Source organism: Carettochelys insculpta, chromosome 14 (assembly GCF_033958435.1).
Source record: "Carettochelys insculpta isolate YL-2023 chromosome 14, ASM3395843v1, whole genome shotgun sequence".
Taxonomy (NCBI): Eukaryota; Metazoa; Chordata; order Testudines; family Carettochelyidae; genus Carettochelys; species Carettochelys insculpta.
The window spans coordinates 46,021,549-46,041,512 of record NC_134150.1 but is presented as its reverse complement, the minus strand read 5'-3'; the positions used below and the strand labels follow the sequence as shown (position 1 = coordinate 46,041,512).

At 45.4% G+C, this 19,964-nt stretch overlaps 1 protein-coding gene across 4 annotated transcripts in view; it reads right to left on the bottom strand.

Annotated features, from left to right (window-relative positions):
• Positions 1-374: 374 nt before the first annotated feature.
• The window catches only part of LOC142020575 (carbohydrate sulfotransferase 5-like), a 41,581-nt gene continuing 21,991 nt past the window's right edge, over positions 375-19,964 (bottom strand). For all 4 annotated transcript variants that reach the window (XM_075008559.1, XM_075008562.1, XM_075008560.1 and 1 more), the window contains 2 exons: positions 5,012-5,086; positions 375-3,587 (listed from right to left, as the gene is read on the bottom strand). In XM_075008559.1, coding sequence (XP_074864660.1) covers positions 2,379-3,560 — 1,182 coding nt within the window. In that variant the 5' untranslated portion in view covers positions 3,561-3,587; positions 5,012-5,086 and the 3' untranslated portion in view covers positions 375-2,378. The remainder of the gene's footprint in view (positions 3,588-5,011; positions 5,087-19,964) is intronic.

Sequence of the window (19,964 nt, the reverse complement as noted above, 5' to 3'; positions counted from 1 at the left end):
CTTAGTTTCTGAAGACTAGCTCTGCAACAATGTCCTATATCATATACCCATTCTCTGTGGGGGGTCTGACTCTCCTATTCGAGCTGTTCCTTATTGCAAGTACGGGGTCTTGACTTTTTGCTCGTTGTTCATTCTGCGGATATGTCTGATTAGCTGTAGCTTCTATTATATAACTTTCTACAGTTGGTTCTCTTTTGGCTGTATCTTCCCATGTTATTCCCCTGCCCTCAATTCTGCACCCTCCACCCCTTGACTTCAGACCGCCCCCTGTCCCATAACTCTCTCGGCCCCTGCCTTCATTCCTACACCCCTACCCCCAGCCACAGCTCCCACATGCCCAAAGCCCCCTTATAACCAACCTCCTGCACCCTACTCCCTGCCCTGAGGCCCCACTCACTGTCCTCACTCCTGTACCCTCAGCTCCCTTTCCAGTGTCCAGCCTCCTCCATCTTCCACTCCCTTCCCTGAGCTCCACTATTTAAATGAAGCATGAGGCCACTATTTTAATAAACATGTACATTTTCCTTTTAATTAAAAAATTTACTTCTGCTCAAGACATGAGCAATGGTGGGTACATCTGCCAGTGGAGTCATAAAGCATATTACTATATTCATCCGAACAGGCTATTATCATGAGGATTTCCTCATTCTACTTTTCTACTTTTAGATGCCGTACTCCAGCAGTGGGGAACATTTTTTGGGTCGGGGCCAATGACCCACACAAAAATAAGTTGGGAAAGAAGAAGAAATATAAAACTGCACAAAACCCTCCCTAATGTGGTCCCTGACTAAGACACCTCACTCCCCTCACACTTTAGCACCACAGGCAGTAGGGTCAAGAATGGGGATCTGAGATTCAGGTCTCCCTTCAGACCAGATATGAGCTTTCATGGGTAAGACCCAGTTCATCAGATTTGAAGCAAGAGTTGGTCTTACCCACGAAAACCCATTACCTAATAAATGAAGTTGTTAGTCTTTAAGGTGCTACAGGACTTTTTTTTCCTTTTGTGAAGCTACACGCTAACCGCAGTCGTATAGCACTTTAAGGACTAACAAAATGATTTATTAGGTGATGAACTTTCATAGGACAGACCCACTTCTTCAGATCAGTATCATTTCCAGTGCAGACTGACAGTTATATAGTATAGAAGTCCAAAAAAAATTGCAATAAAAACTGACAAATCAAATACATAGGACTGAAGGAGAAGGCTGAGGGGTAGGGGATGTTAAATGTCTTGCCTGAGATAATTACAAACATCAAAGGAAGGGAAGCAGTCCTTCTAATGCATGAGATAATTGCTGTCTTTGTTCATACCAAGTGTTAATGTGTCAAATTTAAGTTACGTACTGGAAATGCTATTGACCTGAAGAGGTGGGTCTGTCCCACAAAAGCTCATCACCTAATAAATCATATTATTAGTCTTCAAAGTGCTACGTGACTGCTGTTTTGTTTTGTTACAATACAGACTAACACGGCTACTTCTCTGTTAATAAAAATTTAATGGGTTAGCCTATTAAATGGGGCAATGGGGGGACAGCCAAGGGCTTCTCTAGCCATGCTGGAGCATACTGTGTGCAGCACTCCCAGGGCCACCACAGGCTAGGCCTACCTCAGCTGAGCTGGAAATCCCTTGCACGTGGTGCTTCCATGTCTGCGCTAATGAGGGTTGCTTTGGTCATGCTCCCGCCCACAGCAGCAGGCCCCAGATGTGGGGGGCTGCTCCAGCTCCCATTGGTTAACTGTAAGCAGGAAGTCTCATTTGTTTTGAGTGAGGTTTATAGGTTAACTGATTAACCATTAAAGTTCCTAATATGCACTACTGAAAATTAATACAAAACAAAAGTTTAGACAAGTTTTCAAAAACTAGAGCTGCAAAATAACTTGTGAGAGGAGGGGAGGATACAAAAGTCAATAACAAATCAGGAGATATAAACAAAAAAACATGCAAAATGCTGAGATACTTTATGCCACCCAAATTTCCAAGCATTTATTTTTGTGATCATACTGAGATTTCCTTAAAATGGTTAATCAATTGTTCTCCTGAGTTTAAAAAGTTGTAAAAATTAAAGTATTAATAAATATAAATGGCATTTCTCCATCTCCACTAATTCATCTTAGAAGAAATAGAGTTTAACATATTAAATAATCATATCTACAAGATGCAATATTTGCAACAGCTCACCTCATTTGTAAGTCTGCAAATTGACAAATCTCACCTCTTTTTGTTTCATTTTCTCCGATGTGTGAAATTGGGGAAAAAAATACATCACTTGAAAAAAATAGCAGCTAGGACTAGGATTAAATATGACAACCAAATATCTTCATACTACCTGTACACTGAACAGTAGATAAATAAAATTTCCAAAAAACTCTATGTCTTAATTTTTTGGGTTAAATGATGCCCAACTGAACTGCTTTCTTCGTCTTGGCAACACTAAATCCAACGACAAATCCTTTTGTTCTTTCTCAGAATCCAGAAGTTTATAGCCAAGTATATTTATAGCACCTTTGCAGACTTCTTGTACTTTTTTAATCTTCTGGAAGGAAAGAATATTCCTCCAGGCCTGGGAAACATTAACTGCATCTCGGGAAGTGATTTTGAAGGCTTCCTTTTTCTTTCCCGATCCCTGCCCATGTGTGATATTATAGATCCAGCTTTCAAGTTTGGGGGTCATTCGAAGAGCTGCAAATTTATACATATCTCTGATTTCTGATAAGGGATCTCGTACCAGATCTTCAAAACGGATCATCAAATAGCGATCTTTCAGAAATCTTGGCGGTTTCTGAGTAGCTGTTTCATAAATCTGGATATGACTTCTACAGATTTCCTGCATTACTTTATAGTTGCTGTCCTCCACCTGGGTGCCATTCATGCTCAGAACAATCCCATTGTCACGTGCTAAGGCTTTTACTGATTGTTCTCGTGACTTGGCAACAGCTCTGGGGTCACGCACCAAGTGAATGATTTTGAGATTCAGGGAGATGTCTGTGAGAAGTGGGTAGAGAACTGTCAGATCAAAAAACCGTACCTCTTTGACAACAATGTGGCTATATGTTTCACAAGCCTGCTCCACCTTGCTGAAGGGGTATTTGCCACAAAGGGTCTTGCAAGCCATTTCATTGGTTATGTCGCTGGGTTGAAAGGAATCACAGGCAGGAGCTGAACAGAGTGCCCGACTCACTGCCCACTGGAAGAGATCAGACAAGTTTCTCTTCCAAGGCATGTAGGCATCAAACACAGACATGTCACACTTAAAGACAGATCTTATTAAGTCTCTAACACTCATCTGTAAAACTTTGGCACTGTTTTGGTACATGGTTACCCACACATGCCAGGCAGGCTCCATCAGGTAGAAGACATCTGGGTGTTGGCTAAACAGTTGGCCAACAAAGGAAGATCCTGACCTCCAGGAAGAGAGAATAAGGATGTGCACCCGAGATGGCTTCTCTTCAGACTGAAGCATGAACCTATTATGTCGAGCATACATAAACAGTAAGAATCCAGTCTGAATCATGAGGAAAACCACAACAATGGTGCTGGAAATCCGAAGTCTCACCATGATGGCTGACGGAAAGCAACTAACACACTGAAAAGGGAGAGGAAAAGGATGTTTAGTACTTGGTACCAACTGCATTAGCATGATACAACTCACAGCCCACAGACTACTGTACTGTTAAGACTTTTCTTTTTGTACTTAGGTACTATGGTGGATATAACTTGTTTTTGACTTAGGAAGAATGAACAGTGAATCTAGTGGCAACAGATCTGAGAAAAGTTGGAAATGCAATGGAAAAAGGCAGTTCAAGATTGAGCACGGAAAGAGCTGTTGACAGAACTGCCAAAATCCTGAGCAAGCTGGAGTGGGTGGCTATATACCCCACAAGGGACAGGACCTGGGATGAAAGGGCAAGGCTCGGGGCTAACTTCCCCCAGTCAGCCCTTCAGCACCACCCAGAGAGATCCACCTGGGATTCTAGCAGAAATGTAAAAGGCATGGGGCACTAGCCAGTCCTGTGGCCACAGTAGCAGTAGTAGCAGTCAGGAGCCTTTTAAATTGCTGGGCACCATGGCAGCTGCCCCATTTGCTCTCTTATGCTGGGCCTGTGTAGAAAAATGGTTGGACTGAGTATCTGGTGCTGCAGAAAGTAAGCTGCTCAATTTGTTAGTACACAAAAGTAAATAAAATCTTTATAACAAACAACAACAAAAAAGCCTTAGTTTCTAAAAAAATACAGGAATTACCACACTTGTTCAAACCTAGTCAGTATAATGTCTCTGTCAAAAGGCTATCTGTGTGCTTCTTGGAAATATTCTTATGAATATGAATAACCGGAAAATGTGTTATGAAAATAGTTTTTGTGAAGTATCATATGAAAAGTTATAATTCACTGAATGTGATTTTTCCCATTTGTGTGTATGCATCATTCCTGTTATTTGAAGATTAAAATATAAAATCTAAAACTGTTGTACTGACATAGACTTCTGGAGATAGTGTTGTACTGGAAATAGTGCTGAAGGTGAACTGGCATGATGATTATATAATAGAGAGCTACAAACAAAAAAAATTGAAATGAAAACTGACAAATCAAGTACTTAGGACAGAAGGTGGGTTGAAGGGTAGGAAGGAGGGGGGAAGAAATTACTATTGTGTCTGTTAAATGACACTACTAAGACACTTATTACAGTCAGTATTTTTTTCTCTCTTCCTCCCCCTTCTGTCCTATGTACCTGATTTGTCAGTTTTCATTTCAATTTTTTTTGTTTGTATCTCTTTTACATAAATCAACACGCCAATTCACTTTCAGCATTATTACCAGTACAGCCCTATCTCAAGATCTGAGGAAGTGGGTCTGCCCCAGGACACCTCATCACTTTGATGCTGGAATCCACCTTAGGAGCTGTACTTTTCCACTGGAAGTGAGAAAAAATTTGAACTGAACACAAAGAATTCACATGTTTGACAAAATATATATACAGGTGAGAAGCCAAAAATTAAGAAGTGCTGCTTACCCCTCAAGATGACTGCTGAAAACATCTGAGTGGTGGGGAAAGATCAAGCCCAGACTGGGAAGTTTTCCGTCCAGTCTGTGAAAGAAAATAATTAAAACTACTGTTAGAGCAAAGTATTGCCTGTAACAAGCTTCTTAGTAAATTAGTCATGTTTTGTTTTATTTTGCTTAGTAACTTTATTCTGTCTGCTATTACTTGTAACTGCTTAAATCCTACTTCTTATACTTAATAAAATCACTTTTGTTTATTAATCTATGGCCACTTTTCATCTCGAGAGATGGTGGTTAGCAGCGGCAGTGAGGATCTATGGGCAGTGTTTGAGTCTCCAGCTTCTCCCATGGCTTGTCCATCCAATATTGGATTTGCACAGTCGATTGCAATAACTGCGTCAGTCTATTTCCGAATTCTTGAGTCCGAGAGTTTTTCCTTTGAAGACAAAGTTCTTTTGCATGACTTGCTCATATACTGTCGAAGGATGATGCGTCCTATTGTAGCAATCTTCGCCATCACGTATTTCCATCTGATTATGTAGATTCCCAGGAGTTTAGATCGATGCTGAATTTTTTCATGGTGATTTAGGATATATCCTTGATTCTTAGGTTTGGTCTTCCTCTTGTTCTCACCCCACATGACAGTTCACCAAAGAGGATTTTTTGGGAAGATGTTCATCACCCATTCTTCTCACATGACCAAGCCATCATACTCTTCTGCCTTTAAGGATCGCTATGAGGCTGGGTATGCCAGATCTTTATAGGACTTCTGTCACTATTTATCTTGCCAGTTGATATTCATAATTCTCCAGAGGCAGCAAAGATGGAAGCCATTCAATTTTTATTCCTGGTTCGAGTAAGTGGTCCATGTCTCAGCTCCATATGGCAGGATACTTAATACACATGCCTGGCAGGTTAGTATCTTTGTTTTCACTGTCAGCTTAGGATTGTTCCATGTTCGTTTTGTAAGTCTGCCAAAAATAGTAGCTGCCTTCCTGATTCTGATGTCCATTTCTTTGTCCATGGATAGGTTTGTGGTGACAGTAGATCCAAGGTCACGGAATTGCTGAACCACATCTAATGGGCTGCTATCTGGAATGACATTGGGTTGCTGAGGTATACCTTGAGTGAATACAACAGTTTTTTTCATGCATGTGTCAAGAGAAAACAACTTGCAGGCTCTGGACAAATCCATCAGTGACTGTAGAGTGTTTTCATTATAAGCGATGAGAGCTGCATCATCCGTGAAGAGGAGTTCCCTATTGAGGACTTCCTTGACCTTGTTTTGGCCTTGAGTCTTGCCAGGTTGTAGAGAGAGACACCTAATCTTGTGTGGAGAAATACATTATTTGGTGAGTTTTGAAATGCGCAATTTAGTAAAACTGAGAAGAATATGGCAAAGAGGGTAGGGGCAAGAACACACCCCTTGTTTGACTCCCCTGTTCATAACAAACGATTCCAATGAAGATCAGTCCTGATCTATTAACTGCGTCAAACGCCTTTGTTAAGTCCACAAATGCTGTGAATAATGGCTTTTCTTGTTCTCTGTACATTTTTCCTGTACTCTGGATCCTATCTCTACCCTCCAACATATCTACCTCTCCCCTGAGCTTTGTGTCATTCGCAAACTTGCTGAGGGTGCAATCAGGTCCCTATGTTAGGCATTTCTGCATCAGACTTGTTGCCCATAAGTTAAGGAAGTATGGATTGGATCCATGGACTGTAAGAGATAGAAAGCTGGTCCCAGCCATCAAGACATGTTTATATAACTGGCATTGCTGAAATCTTGTGGGACATTAGGACTTGTTGCCCATAAGTTAAGGAAGTATGGATTGGATCCATGGACTGTAAGATAGATAGAAAGCTGGTCCCAGCCATCAAGCCAACAGGTAGTGATCAATGATCTAGATAAATTGGAGGATTGGGCCAAAAGAAATCTGATGCAGTTCAACAAGGAGAAGTGTAGAGTCCTGCACTTGAGACGGAACACTCCCAAGCATTGTTATAGGCTAGAGATCGATTGGTTAAGCAGCAGTACAGAGGAAAGGGAGTTAGGGATTATGGTGGATGAAAGACTGGATATGGGTAAACAGTGTGCCCTTGTAGCCAGGAAGGCTAACGACATATTAGGGTGCATTAGGAGGAGCATTTTGAGCAGATCTAGAGAAGTTGTTTTCCCTTCTATTTGGCACAGGTGAAGCCACAGCTGGAGTATTGCATCCAGTTTTGGGGCCCCCCCCAGTATAAAAAGGAAGTGGACATGCTGGAGCAGATTCAGCAGAGGGCAACAAAAACAATTAAGGGGCTGGAGCACATGACCTCTGAGGACAGGCTGAGGGATTTGGCTTATTTAGTTTGCAGAAGAGAGGACTGAAAGGTGGTTTGATAGCGGCCATCAACTTTCTGAAGAGCAGCTCTAAAGAGGATGGAGATAAACTGTTCTCAGTGGTGTAAGATGGCTGAACAAGGAGCAATGGTCTGATGTTACAGAAGGAGAGGAGTAGGCTGGATATCAGGAAAAACTACTTCACCAGGAGGGTGGTGAAGCACTGGAATGCGTTGCCTAGAGAGGTGATGGAATCTCCATCCCTAGAGGTTTTTAAGTCCTGACTTGACAAAGTCCTGGCTGGGCTGACTTAGTTGGGGTTGATCCTGGTTGAAGCAGGGGGCTGGACTTGATGACCTCCTGAGGTCCCTTCCCCTTCCAGCCCTAGGATTCTATGATCTAATTCTTTTATGATCTCTTTTATAGTCTTCGTCTTCGCAACATCCCCTGGCATTGAGTTCTACACAATGAATGTGTTGTGTGATGAAATAAATCCTTGTGTTTCCCTTAAAACTGCTGTCTATTAATTTCATTTGGTGAACCCTAATTCTTGTATTATGAGGCATACATACACTTCCCTATTTACTTTCTCCATACCAGTCAAGATGTTCTCCATAGCTCTTTCTTTTGTTCCTCCAGATGAGCATTCAGAGCCATTCATATAAGCTACGTCTATACTAGAGTGCCATTTTGAAAGGGTGCCTTTCAAAAGAGAGGAATCGAAAGAAGCTTTTTTGAAGTGGAGCATCTACAAACAGACCAGGCTGGCGCTGTCGATGCGCACCGTCGAAAGGGCCATCTGCCCTTTCAAAAGTGGCCAGCGAGCCCACTGAAATAGAGTGCCTTCATGTACCCACGCCCTCTTTCGAAAGAAGGGGCCAGGAAATGCTGCAGCTGGGGCCGCATGGCAGACAAGCCCTTCCAGGACCACAGCCGGCCTCCCCATTAAAGGGCTCCTCCCCAACACACTCGGCATGCACAGCATAAGGCCTGCAGAGCTGCTATCAGCCGCACAGACATAGTGCCCACCAGATAAGAGCATGGACCAGCAGCATCTGGAAACCCTGCTCACTGCTGCCAGTGGCACAATTACCCATAATTGGCCACAGCAGTGATGGCTGCCCTGGAGCTCCTGTTTTGGAGGAGGGACCCGCAGGGGCAGCCAGGAATGCTCCAGACCCTTGGCTTCTTCGGCGCCACCACCTCCCCCCAGTGTGCTCTGCTGGCTGTGGAGCTACCCCACCACCTCACAGTGGTGGGTGCACCTGGTCATGAGGGAGTGGGACAACAACCAGTGGCTCCGGAAATTCCGGATATGGCTGCAGACTTCTATGAAGCTCTGCCAGTGGCTGTCCCCCATGCTGAGACATCAAAACACCTGCGTGTGGTGCGCCCTCCCCGTGGAGAAGAGGGTCATGATAGCTGTCCGGAAGCTGGCCACTCCAGACAGCTACCGCTCCATGGGACCAATTCGGTGTGAGCAAGGCCACAGCTGGGGCTGTTGTGATGGAGGTAAGGAGGCCCGGGCCACACAGCCAGCAGGAGCTGGGGGTCCCAGGACTGCAGACCGAGGATGCAGCCAGGATGGGGGCAGGAACAGCTAGCCCAAGGTGGGGCGGGGGGGAGGGGACTGGCATGGGACACACCCTCACGGGTGCGCCTGTCTTCCCCGCTGCTGGTGGTCCACACCCTCAACGCAATGTTCCTCCAGTGGGTGATCCGTATCGGGGATCTGGACAGGGCCATCGTGGGCTTTGCTGTGCTTGGGTTCCCACGTTGCTTTGGGGCCCTCAACGGGACCCACATATCCATTTGCGCCCGGAGCACAGTGGAGGACGATATATAAACAGGAAAGGCTACCACCCTGTGGTCCTGCAGGCTGCGGTGGACAGCCAGGGCTGGTTCCAGCCTCAAGAGGCCATCGAGTCCATTCCCCTGCCCCGACGGCAGGACCGACCACTATCTACACCATCCCTGATAGACATCTATCTAATCTGTTCTTAAATATCTCCAGTGAGGGAGATTCCACAACCTCCCTTGGCAACTTATTCCAGTACTTGACCACACTGACAGGAGCTTTTTCCTAATGTCCAACCTAAACTTCCCTTGCTGCAGCTTAAGTCCATTGCCTCTTGTTCTCTCCTCAGAGGCCAAGAACAAGTTTTCTGCCTCCTCCTTATGACACCCTTTAAGATATCTGAAAACCGCTATCATGTCCCCCCTCAATCTTCTCTTTCCCAAGCTAAACAAGCCCAATTCTTTCAGCCTTTCTTCATAAGTCATGTTCTCCGGACCTTTTATCATTCTAGTTGCTCTTCTCTGGACCTTCTCTAATTTCTCCACATCTTTCTTGAATTGGGGTGCCCAGAACTGGACACAATATTCCAGCTGAGGCCTAACTAGCGCACAGTAGAGCGGAAGAATGATTTCTCGTGTCTTGTTCACAACACACCTGCTAATGCATCCCAGAATCAAGTTTGCTTTTTTTGCAACAGCATCACACTGTTGACTCATATTTAACTTGTGATCTACTAGAACCCCTAGATCCCTTTCTGCTGTACTCCTTCCTCGACAGTCTTTTCCCATTCTGTATGTGTGAAACAGATTATTCCTTCCTAAGTGCAACACCTTACATTTATCTTTATTAAACTTCATCCTGTTTACTTCAGACCATTTCTCCAATTTATCTAGATCATTCTGAATTATGACCCTATCCTCCAAGGTAGTTGCAACCCCTCCCAGCTTGGTATCATCTGCAAACTTAATAAGCGTACTTTCTATGCCAATATCCAAATCATTAATGAAGATACTGAACAGAACTGGTCCCAAAACAGACCCCTGCAGAACCCCACTTGTTATGCTTTTCCAGCAGGATTGAGCACCATTAACAACTACTCTCTGGGTACGATTAGCCAGCCAGTTATGCACCCACCTTATTGCAGCCCCATTTAAGTTGGACTTGCCTAGTTTGTCGATAAGAATATTATGCAAGACCGTATCAAATGCTTTACTAAAGTCTAGGTATACCACATCCACTGCTTCTCCCTTATCTACGAGTCTCATTATCGTGTCAAAAAAAGCTATCAGGATGGTTTGACATGATTTGTTTTTTACAAAACCATGCTGGCTGTTCCCTATCACTTTACTACCTTCCAAGTGCTTGCAGATGACTTCCTTAACTACCTGCTCCATTACCTTTCCTGGCACAGAAGTTAAGCTGACTGGCCTGTAATTTCCTGGGTTGTTCTTGTTCTCCTTTTTGTAGATGGGCACTATATTTGCCCTCTTCGTCTTCTGGAATCTCTCCTGTCTCCCATGACTTTCCAAAAATGAGAGCTAACGGCTCAGCTACCTCTTCTATCAGCTCCTTGAGGATTCTAGGATGCATTTCATCAGGCCCTGGTGACTTGCAGATATCTAATTTTTCCAAATGGTTTTTAACTTGTTCTTTTTTTATTTCAAAACCTAACTCTACCCCTTTTCCACCAGCATTCACTATGTCAGGCATTCCTTCAGACTTCTCTGTGAAGACCAAAACAAAGAAGTCATTAAGCATCTCTGCCATTTCCAAGTTCCCCATTACTGTTTCTCCCTCCTCACTGAGCAATGGCCCTACCCTGTCCTTGGTCTTCCTCTTGTTTCTAATATATTTGTAAAAGGCCTTCTTGTTACCCTTTATGCCTGTAGCTAGTTGGAGCTCATTTTGTGCCTTAGCCTTTCTAATTTTACTCCTGCATTCCTGTGTTATTTGCCTATGTTCATTCTTTGTAATTTGTCCTAGTTTCCATTTTTTATAGGATTCCTTTTTTAGTTTGAGATCATGCAGGATCTCCTTGTTAAGCCAAGGCGGTCTTTGCCCATATTTACTATCTTTCCTACATAGGGGAATAGCTTGTTTTTGGGCCCTTAATAATGTCTCTGAAAAACTGCCAACTCTCCTCAGTTGTTTTTCCCCTCAGTTTTTCCTCCCATGGGATCTTACCTACCAGCTCTCTGAGTTTACCAAAATCTGCCTTCCTGAAATCCATCATCTCTATTTTGCTGTTTTCCCTCCTACCAGTCCTTAGAATTGTGAATTCTATAATTTCATGATCACTTTCACCCAAGCAGCCTCCCACATTCAAATTCTTGACCAAGTCCTCCTTATTTGTTAAAATCAAATCCAGAACAGTTTCTCCCCTGGTGGCTTTTTCAACTTTTTGGAATAAAAAATTGTCTCCAATGCAGTCTAAGAACTTATTGGATAGTCTGTGCCCTGCTGTATTAGTGTCCCAGCATATATCTGGATAGTTAAAGTTCCCCATCACCACCAAATCCCGGGCTCTGGATGATTTTGTTAGTTGTTTAAAAAAGCATCATCCACCTCTTCCACCTGGTTAGGTGGCCTGTAGTAGACTCCTAACAGGACATCACCCTTGTTTTTTACCCCTCTTAAACTAACCCACAGACTCTCAACACGTCCATCTCCTATGTCCATCTCCACCTCAGTCCAAGTGTGTACATTTTTTATATATAAGGCAACACCTCCCCACTTTTTTCCCTGTCTATCTTTCCTAACCAGGCTGTAGCCTTCAATACCAACATTCCAATCGTGTATTATCCCACCAAGTTTCTGTGATGCCAATGATATCATAGTTGTATTTATTTATTAGCACTTCCAGTTCTTCCTGCTTATTACCCATACTTCTTGCATTGGTATATAGGCATCTTAGATATTGATTTGAACTTTCCCCCCAGTTTTTTCCTGGCCCTCTTTTTACTCTGACATTGTTGCCCATGCTCCCTCCTACTTCCGACCCATTTCCCAGGTTTCCATGTTCTCCACTTACCTGCGGGCTTTGCTCCCCTGTCCCCGGCAAACCTAGTTTAAAGCCCTCCTCACCAGGTTAGCAAGTCTGTCTCCGAATATGGTCTTTCCCCTCCTCGAAAGGTGAACGCCATCTCTGCCTAGCAGTCCTTCCTGAAATAGCATCCCGTGGTCGAAGAAACCGAAGCCTTCCCAGCGACACCATCCACGCAGCCAGGCATTCACCTCTAGGATGCACCTGTCTCTGCCCGGGCCCCTACCCACAACAGGAAGGATTGAAGAGAATACCAATGGCACTGTCTTCCTTGATCGCTCCTTTTGTATCTTTATCGTCCAAGGGCCCCACTGCTTCTTTAGCGGGCTTCCTGCTTCTAATGTATTTAAAGAACATTTTACTATCATTTTTTGAATTTTTGGCTAGCTGCTCCTCAAAATCTTTTTTGGCTTTTCTTACTACGCTATGACACTTAATTTGGGAGTGTTCATGTTCCTTCCTATTTTCCTCACTAGGATTTGACTTCCACTTTTTAAAAGCTGCCCTTTTCTCTCTCACTGCCTTTTTAACATGGCTGTTAAGCCATGGTGGGTCTTTGTTAGGTCTCTCACTGTGTTTTTTTTATTTGGGGTATACATTTAAGTTGGGCCTCTGGTATGGTGTCTTTAAACAGTTTACATGCAGCTTCCAGGGATTTTAGTTTAGTTACTCTACCTTTTAGTTTCTGTTTAACTAGCTTCCTCATTTTAGTGTAATTCCCCTTTTTGAAATTAAATGCCAGAGTGTTTGACCATTGCGGTGTTCTTCCCAACACAGGAATATTAAAAGTTATTATATTGTGGTCACTATTTCCAAGCGGTCTAGTAACAGTTACCTCTTGGACCAGATCCTGCGTTCCAGTCAGGACTAGATCGAGAATTGACTCTCCCCTTGTGGGTTCCTGTACTAGCTGCTCCAAGAAGCAGTCATTTAAGGCATCAAGAAATTTAATCTCTGATTCCCGTCCTGAGGTGACATGTACCCAATCAATATGGGGATAATTGAAATCTCCTATTATTACTGTGTTTTTTATTGTGATAGCCTCTTTAATCTCCCTTAACATTTCAGCATCGCTATCACTGTCCTGGTTAGGTGGTCGGTAATATATTCCTAATGCCATATTCATATTAGAGGAATGAATTGTTATCCATAATGATTCTACGGAACATTTTGATTCCTTTAGGATTTTTGTTTCATTTAATTCTATATTATCCTTCACATATAGTACCACTCCGCCACCCGCACGACCTGTTCTGTCTTTCCGATATAATTTATATCCCGGTATGATAGTGTCCCACTGATTGTCCTCATTCCACCATGTTTCTGTGATGCCTATTATGTCAACTTCCTCCTTTGATATGAGGTACTCCAGTTCACCCATCTTATTAGACAGACTCCTAGTATTTGTGTAAAAACACTTTAAAAAACTACCACTATTTATATGTCCGCCTTTCACAGACGCCTTGGATTTTTTTATATGCGATTGTTTCACATCTGATCTTGCCCATATATTATTTCCCACGTTCCCTATCTGACTAACTTCTAGGGCATCCCTATCTATGGAGCCTCGTGTAAGAGAAGTCTCCGTCCAATCCACGTGCTCCCCCGCACCAATCGGCTTTCCCCCACCTCTTAGTTTAAAAACTGCTCTACAACCTTTTTAATGTTTAATGCCAGCAGTCTGGATCCACCTTGATTTAGGTGGAGCCCATCATTCCTGTATAGGCTCCCCCTACCCCAAAAGTGTCCCCAGTTCCTAATAAATCTAAACCCCTCTTCCCTACACCATCGTCTCATCCACGCATTGAGACTCTGAAGTTCTGCCTGTCTATCTGGCCCTGCGCGTGGAACTGGAAGCATTTCAGAGAATGCCACCATAGATGTTCTGGATTTCAGTCTCTTTCCTAGTAACCTAAATTTGGCCTCCAGAACATCTCTTCTACCCTTCCCTATGTCATTGGTACCAACATGTACCATGACCACCGGCTCCTCCCCAGCACTGCCCATAAGTCTGTCTAGATGCCTTGAGAGATCCGCAACCTTCGCACCAGGCAGGCAAGTCACGATACGGTTCTCCCGGTCATCACAAACCCAACTATCTATACTTCTAATGATCGAATTCCCCACTACTAAATCCTGCTTCTTGCTAACAGTTTACGATGTTTCTCCTGCACCTCCGCTATTCGAATGTCCTGTGTGAATGCTACTATCTTGAACAGCTCCTGGAATTGCTTAAGGTCGTCCGAAGGAGAGATGTCCCCAGGGACACCCACCTCATCCGGAGAGGATGAGGAGGCGCCACTGCGGTATACCTCCTCTACTTCTTCTGACCCTTGAGTTTGTCGGTATAACCGCTCTTTTGCGGGTTGTGAAGGAAGGTCCCTGGACTCTGGACCAGTGTCTGTCTGGGGAAGCTGTGTTCCTCCCACGGAGTGGGACTGTATGAGGGGGTGTTGGCAGGGTGTGAGTGGGGATCTGCCCCTGGATCTGGAACCCCAGTGCCGGTGTTCAGTATGATAAGGGCGGCCATGGCAACACGGGCAAGGGCCTGCAGATGGAGATCTGGACCACGATTGGGATGTGTACATATGGTGTCTGGAAGAGCGTGATCTCCGTGACAACATTGAAAACGGCGGAGATGATCTGTGATAGTATTCGCAGGGGCCCACACTGGAAAATGGTGAAGGTTGTCTGAGCCATGGTGATGGTGGCTGAAGGAATGGGGAGGGAGGTCTGAAACAGGCCGTTGGAGTGGCTGCCCAGCGCGGCGTGTGTATCTCGGGGGCGGGGGTGCTGGGTGATAACGGCAGCGCAATGACGTCTGGAGCCGGACTGCGGTGCCGGGTTTTTGTCTTTGTCTTCCCCCGCCCCTGCGGAGCAGGCGCCACTCCCTCCGGTGCCGGGGACCCTGGTGCCGCTGCACGCGGTGCCGTGCGGATAGCTTCCTCCGGCACCTTTTGGCCCTGGTGCTGACTGCTGATCAGTCAGAGGCCCAAGCGCGCTCCTATGCGCTGCTGTATCCCCACTATGAGCAGCCAGGGGGTCAGGGACCTGTGTTTCGCTCGTCCTGCTCGCTGGTGTTACCGGCAAGGATCGAGCTGGAGAGAGCTTCCTTTTCTTTTGCACTGAGGAGGTTAGGGAGGCCGCCTTCCCCTTGTGCAATCCCAAGGGCCCCTTTTTCTGGGGCTTCTCCAGTGGTTCAGGCTGGAGGGCCTTTTCAAACAGGATCATTTTTAGTCTCATTTCCCTGTCTTTCCTGGCCCTGGCTGTAAGCCTAGTGCAATGAGAGCACTTCTGAGTAACGTGAGCCTCTCCAAGACAACGAATGCACTCGCTATGCCCGTCTGAGGCAGGCATGGTCTCGCGGCATGACGCACACCTCTTAAAGCCCTGCAAAGACATCGCTGCCGCGGCTTGTAAATCTTTAAATGTTAATAGAGTACTTATCAGCTAATGAAGTCTTTAACCAAATAATGTTCACGGCCTCCAGGGGTAGCGGACTGCCAAAGGCAGCCGCCTGCGTCCGCTCTTCTCCCCTTTGTTCCTCGCTTCTTCTTCTTCCTTTTTTTTTTTTTTGCACAACAGTTTGAACAGTGAGAACACGACTAACTGCTAACACCTAATAACTATCAACAACAATAACCACAGTTTCTCTCTCTCTCTTTTTTTTTTTGGTCTCAGGCATTGGAGCCAGAGCAAATTCCGTCTGCAGCTGCTGGCAGTTGAGAAGGAACTGGCGGGGACCGGATTGCGCATGTGGCCGAGAGCACGCAGAGGAGCGGTGCACATCGGCGCAGGCGTGATCCAATGGACACTGCTAGAAGTTTCCAATCTGCGGTGCCGGGGCGAGCCCAACACCTACGGTGGAGCACCCACGGGGACCACTCGAAGAAGAACAGATGTTTCAGGTACTCCACCCAACAGCCCCATCACCATTCAGCCCCCCAGAAAACTCCCCATGTACCAAGTAGGGAATAATGTCGAGGACTTTTTCCTCAACTTTAAAAGGGCCTGCCAAAGGTACAACATTCCTCCTTGTCAGTACATGATGGAATTAAGATCACAAATCACTGGTCCTCTACTAGCGGTGGCAGCTAGCCTGCCAGGGGTCATGGCAAATAATTATAAACTGTTTAAGCAAACAGCCAAACTCAGGATGGAACTCACTCCTAAACAGGCGCGGTGTCGCTTCAGGGCCTCCAAGTGAACCACAACCACACCCTTCCCCGAACATGCCAGTCGTGTACTAAAAAAGTGGAAAACATGGCTCTCTAAAGAGAAAGCCCACAACCAAAAAAAAATGTCCTAATGCAGATGAAACAGTTCCTTAAGGGGGTTCCAGGAGAAATTATAGGGTACATCCTGAATGAAAAACCAAAAAACCTAAAAAAGGCAGGAGTACTCGAAGCCCAATGGATGGAGCTAAGGGGAAAAACCAGCCAGGAAAGCAGTCTAAGAGGAACCTTCAACAACTGGGAACCAGCCAAACCCCCACCTCGCAGGGAAGAGCCCTACACACCTCCAGCAAAACTCCAGGGTTCCCCCCCACCCCGTCCCTCCATTCCATCCCCTGGGAACCTCCCCCACTCCAGTGGTGCACCCATGGTGCAATGCTTTAAATGTAATAAAATGGGGCATGTCAAGGCCAACTGTCCCAAAAGTACCAACAGGCTGCAGCTCATCACTCCGGGGTTGCCTCCAAAAGCCTCAGGCCCCAATGTCTCACAAATCCCCCCAAAGCAGCGGGAAACTGTGAGTGTGGGAGGGCGGGAGATTGTTGCGTGAAGGGACACCAAAGCACAGGTGTCAGCAATCCACTAATCTCTTGTAAACCCCAAGGCCATGGACCCAAAAACTCTGGTCACCATTCAACCCTTCAAGGCTAACTCCTTTAACCTGCCTACTGCCCAGTTACCAGTGCAGTACAAGGGCTGGTCAGGGACTTAAACTTTTGCAGAGTATAATAACTACCCTGTTCCTACGCTGCTGGGGGAAAATTTGGCCAACCATGTAAACCAGGTTAAGAGGGTGGAAGTGGTCACACGTAGCAAGGCTAACCAGATCTCCTCACCTAAAACCTCTTCTGAGCCTAACAGGGCTCAGGCTGTATACCCAAACACCCTGAACCCTGCAGTGGTGGTGCCTAAACTCAAACCCGTAGCTGCAAACACAGCCGCTAACCCAGTTCCTGAGCCCCAGGCAAGGCTGGCTCCAGAGCCAGAGTGGGGTAGGACAACCAGTGCCAGGGTCAAAGTTGGCCACAGGGAACACCATGAAGTTGGCAGTAACAGCTGAATCTACAATACTCCCCCATACCCCAAAAAAAAGTAATCCCTCCCCTGTACAGGTGCCCTCTGCTCCTACACTGCCTCTTGTGAAACCTAATCTAACATCTCCAGCTCTCAAAGACCAGTTCCAGGCAAAACAAAAAGCAAATAAGAGCCTCCAAGAAGCTTGGACGGCGGCCAAAAATAATCCACTGCCACTCAGCCCTTCAAACAAAACCAGGTTTGTGGTAAAAAAAAAAAGGACTTTTATACTGGAAATCCCTTTCCCATAAACACCAAAAGAATGGGCATCCTCAAAAACAGCTGGTGGTCCCTACTAAGTACCGGGAAAAGCTCTTAAGCTTAGCCCATAACCACCCTAGTGGCCATGCTGAGGTAAGCCAAACCAAAGCCCGGTTAAAAAGGTCATTCTACTGGGAGGGAATGCGCCAGGAGGCCACTAGCTATGTCCATACTTGTAAGGTATGCCAGTAGGTGGAAAAGCCCCAAAACCAGATCAAGGCATCCCTCCAACCCCTCCCCATCATAAAGGTCCCGTTCCAGCAGGTAGCTGTGAATATTATGGGTCCATTCCCTAAAAAGACTCCCAAAGAAAAACAGTTCATATTAACCCTAGTGAACTTTGCCACCCAATGGCCAGAAGCCATGGCCCTAGGCAGCACAACAGCTAGAGATGTGGCCCAGGCCCATCTTTGCCAGGGTAGGTTGGCCCTCAGAAAACCAATTTCCCGGCAGGGGCAATAAAATGCCTCTGGAAGGCTCATAAAGTAAAACACTTAGTTACTACCCCCTACCACCATCAAACAAATGGCCTGGTAAAAAAATTCAACGGAACTTTGCAAGCCATAATACGCAAGTTCGTTAGTAAACGCTGCAATAACTGGAACCTGGCCTTACAACAATTACTGTTTGCCTATAAAAATGTCCCCCATCCCAGTTTGGGATTCTCAACTTTTAAACTGATGTATGGCTGTAAAGTTAAGGGTCCCTTACAGCTGATAAAGCAGCAATGGGAAGGGACTAACCCTTCCCCAGGATCTAACATTTTGGATTTTGTTCACAACCTCCAAAATGCTATTAAAAACTCTCTAACTCTTGCCCAAAAAAACTTGCAAAACGCTCAACAAAAGCAAAAGGCCTGGTACAATAAACATGCTAAAAACCGGTCCTTCAAAATAGGGGAACAAATCATGGTACTAAAGGTGCCCCAGGCAAATAAAACAAAAGCATCCTAAAAAAAGCCATTCACTGTCCAAAAACATCTAGGGGCCGTTAATCACCTCATAGCATTCCCTAACCCTAACCTTAAACCTAAGGTATATCATGTCAACTCTCTAAAGCCCTTTATCCTCAAAAACTCAAAATTCTTCAGTTCACAGCCCAGGAGGAGGAGGGGACAAAATGGCCAAAGGAAGCCTACTACAATAAAAAAGGCAAGGGTAAAGTAAACAAAGGTAAGCCTCTCCATAAACCTCAGCCGTAAGCAGCGCCAACAAATCATGCAGCTGTGTACCCAGTTCACCCCAATGTTCTCAGCCACCCCAGAACAAACCAAATGAGCATCTCACTCCATTAACACAGGCAACGCTCGCCCTCTCAGGGTCCAACCCTACCAAATGGCTCCTTCAGCCAAAGCAGCCATAAAAAGGGAAATCAAAAACATGTTACAAATGGGTATAATTTGCCCTTCAAAAAGTGCGTGGGCTTCTCCAGTAGTCCTAGTTCCCAAACCAAATGGGGAAATCTGTTTTTGTGTAAACTACCATAAGCCAAATGCTGTAACTCGCCCAAACAACTACCCCATGCCACAAACAAATAAGCTATTAAAAAATCTGGGGCATGCCCAGTTCATCTCCACTCTAAACTTAACCAATGGGTACTGGCAGGTACCTCTAAAAAAAGCAGCAAGGAAAAAATCTGCCTTTGTTATGCACATCAGCCTATATAACTTTAATGTTCTACCTTTTGGGCTGCGCAATGCACCTGCAACCTTCCAAAGGCTCATAAATACTCTATTAGCCGGATTTAAAAACTTTGCCGTGGCCTATCTCAACAATGTGGCTGTATTTTCTAATTCATGGGCAAAGCACCTAGTACATCTCCAAGCTGTCTTCCAATGCATAAGGAAGGCAGGGCTAATAGTTTAGGCAAAAAAATGTCAAATTGGCTTAAACAGGGTAACCTTCCTTAAACACCAGAGCCGTGTCTACACGTGCACGCTACTTTGAAGTAGCGGCACTAACTTCGAAATAGCGCCCGTCATGGCTACACGTGTCGGGCGCTATTTCGAAGTTAACTTCGACGTTAGGGGGCGAGACGTCGAAGCCGCTATCCTCATCAAGAGATAGGAATAGCGCCCTACTTCGACGTTCAACGTCGAAGTAGGGACCGTGTAGTCGTTGCGCGTCCCGCAATGTCAAAATTGCGGGGTCCTCCATGGCAGCCATCAGCTGAGGGGTTGAGAGACGCTCTCTCCAGTCCCTCAGCTCAATGGTGGCTGCATGGAGC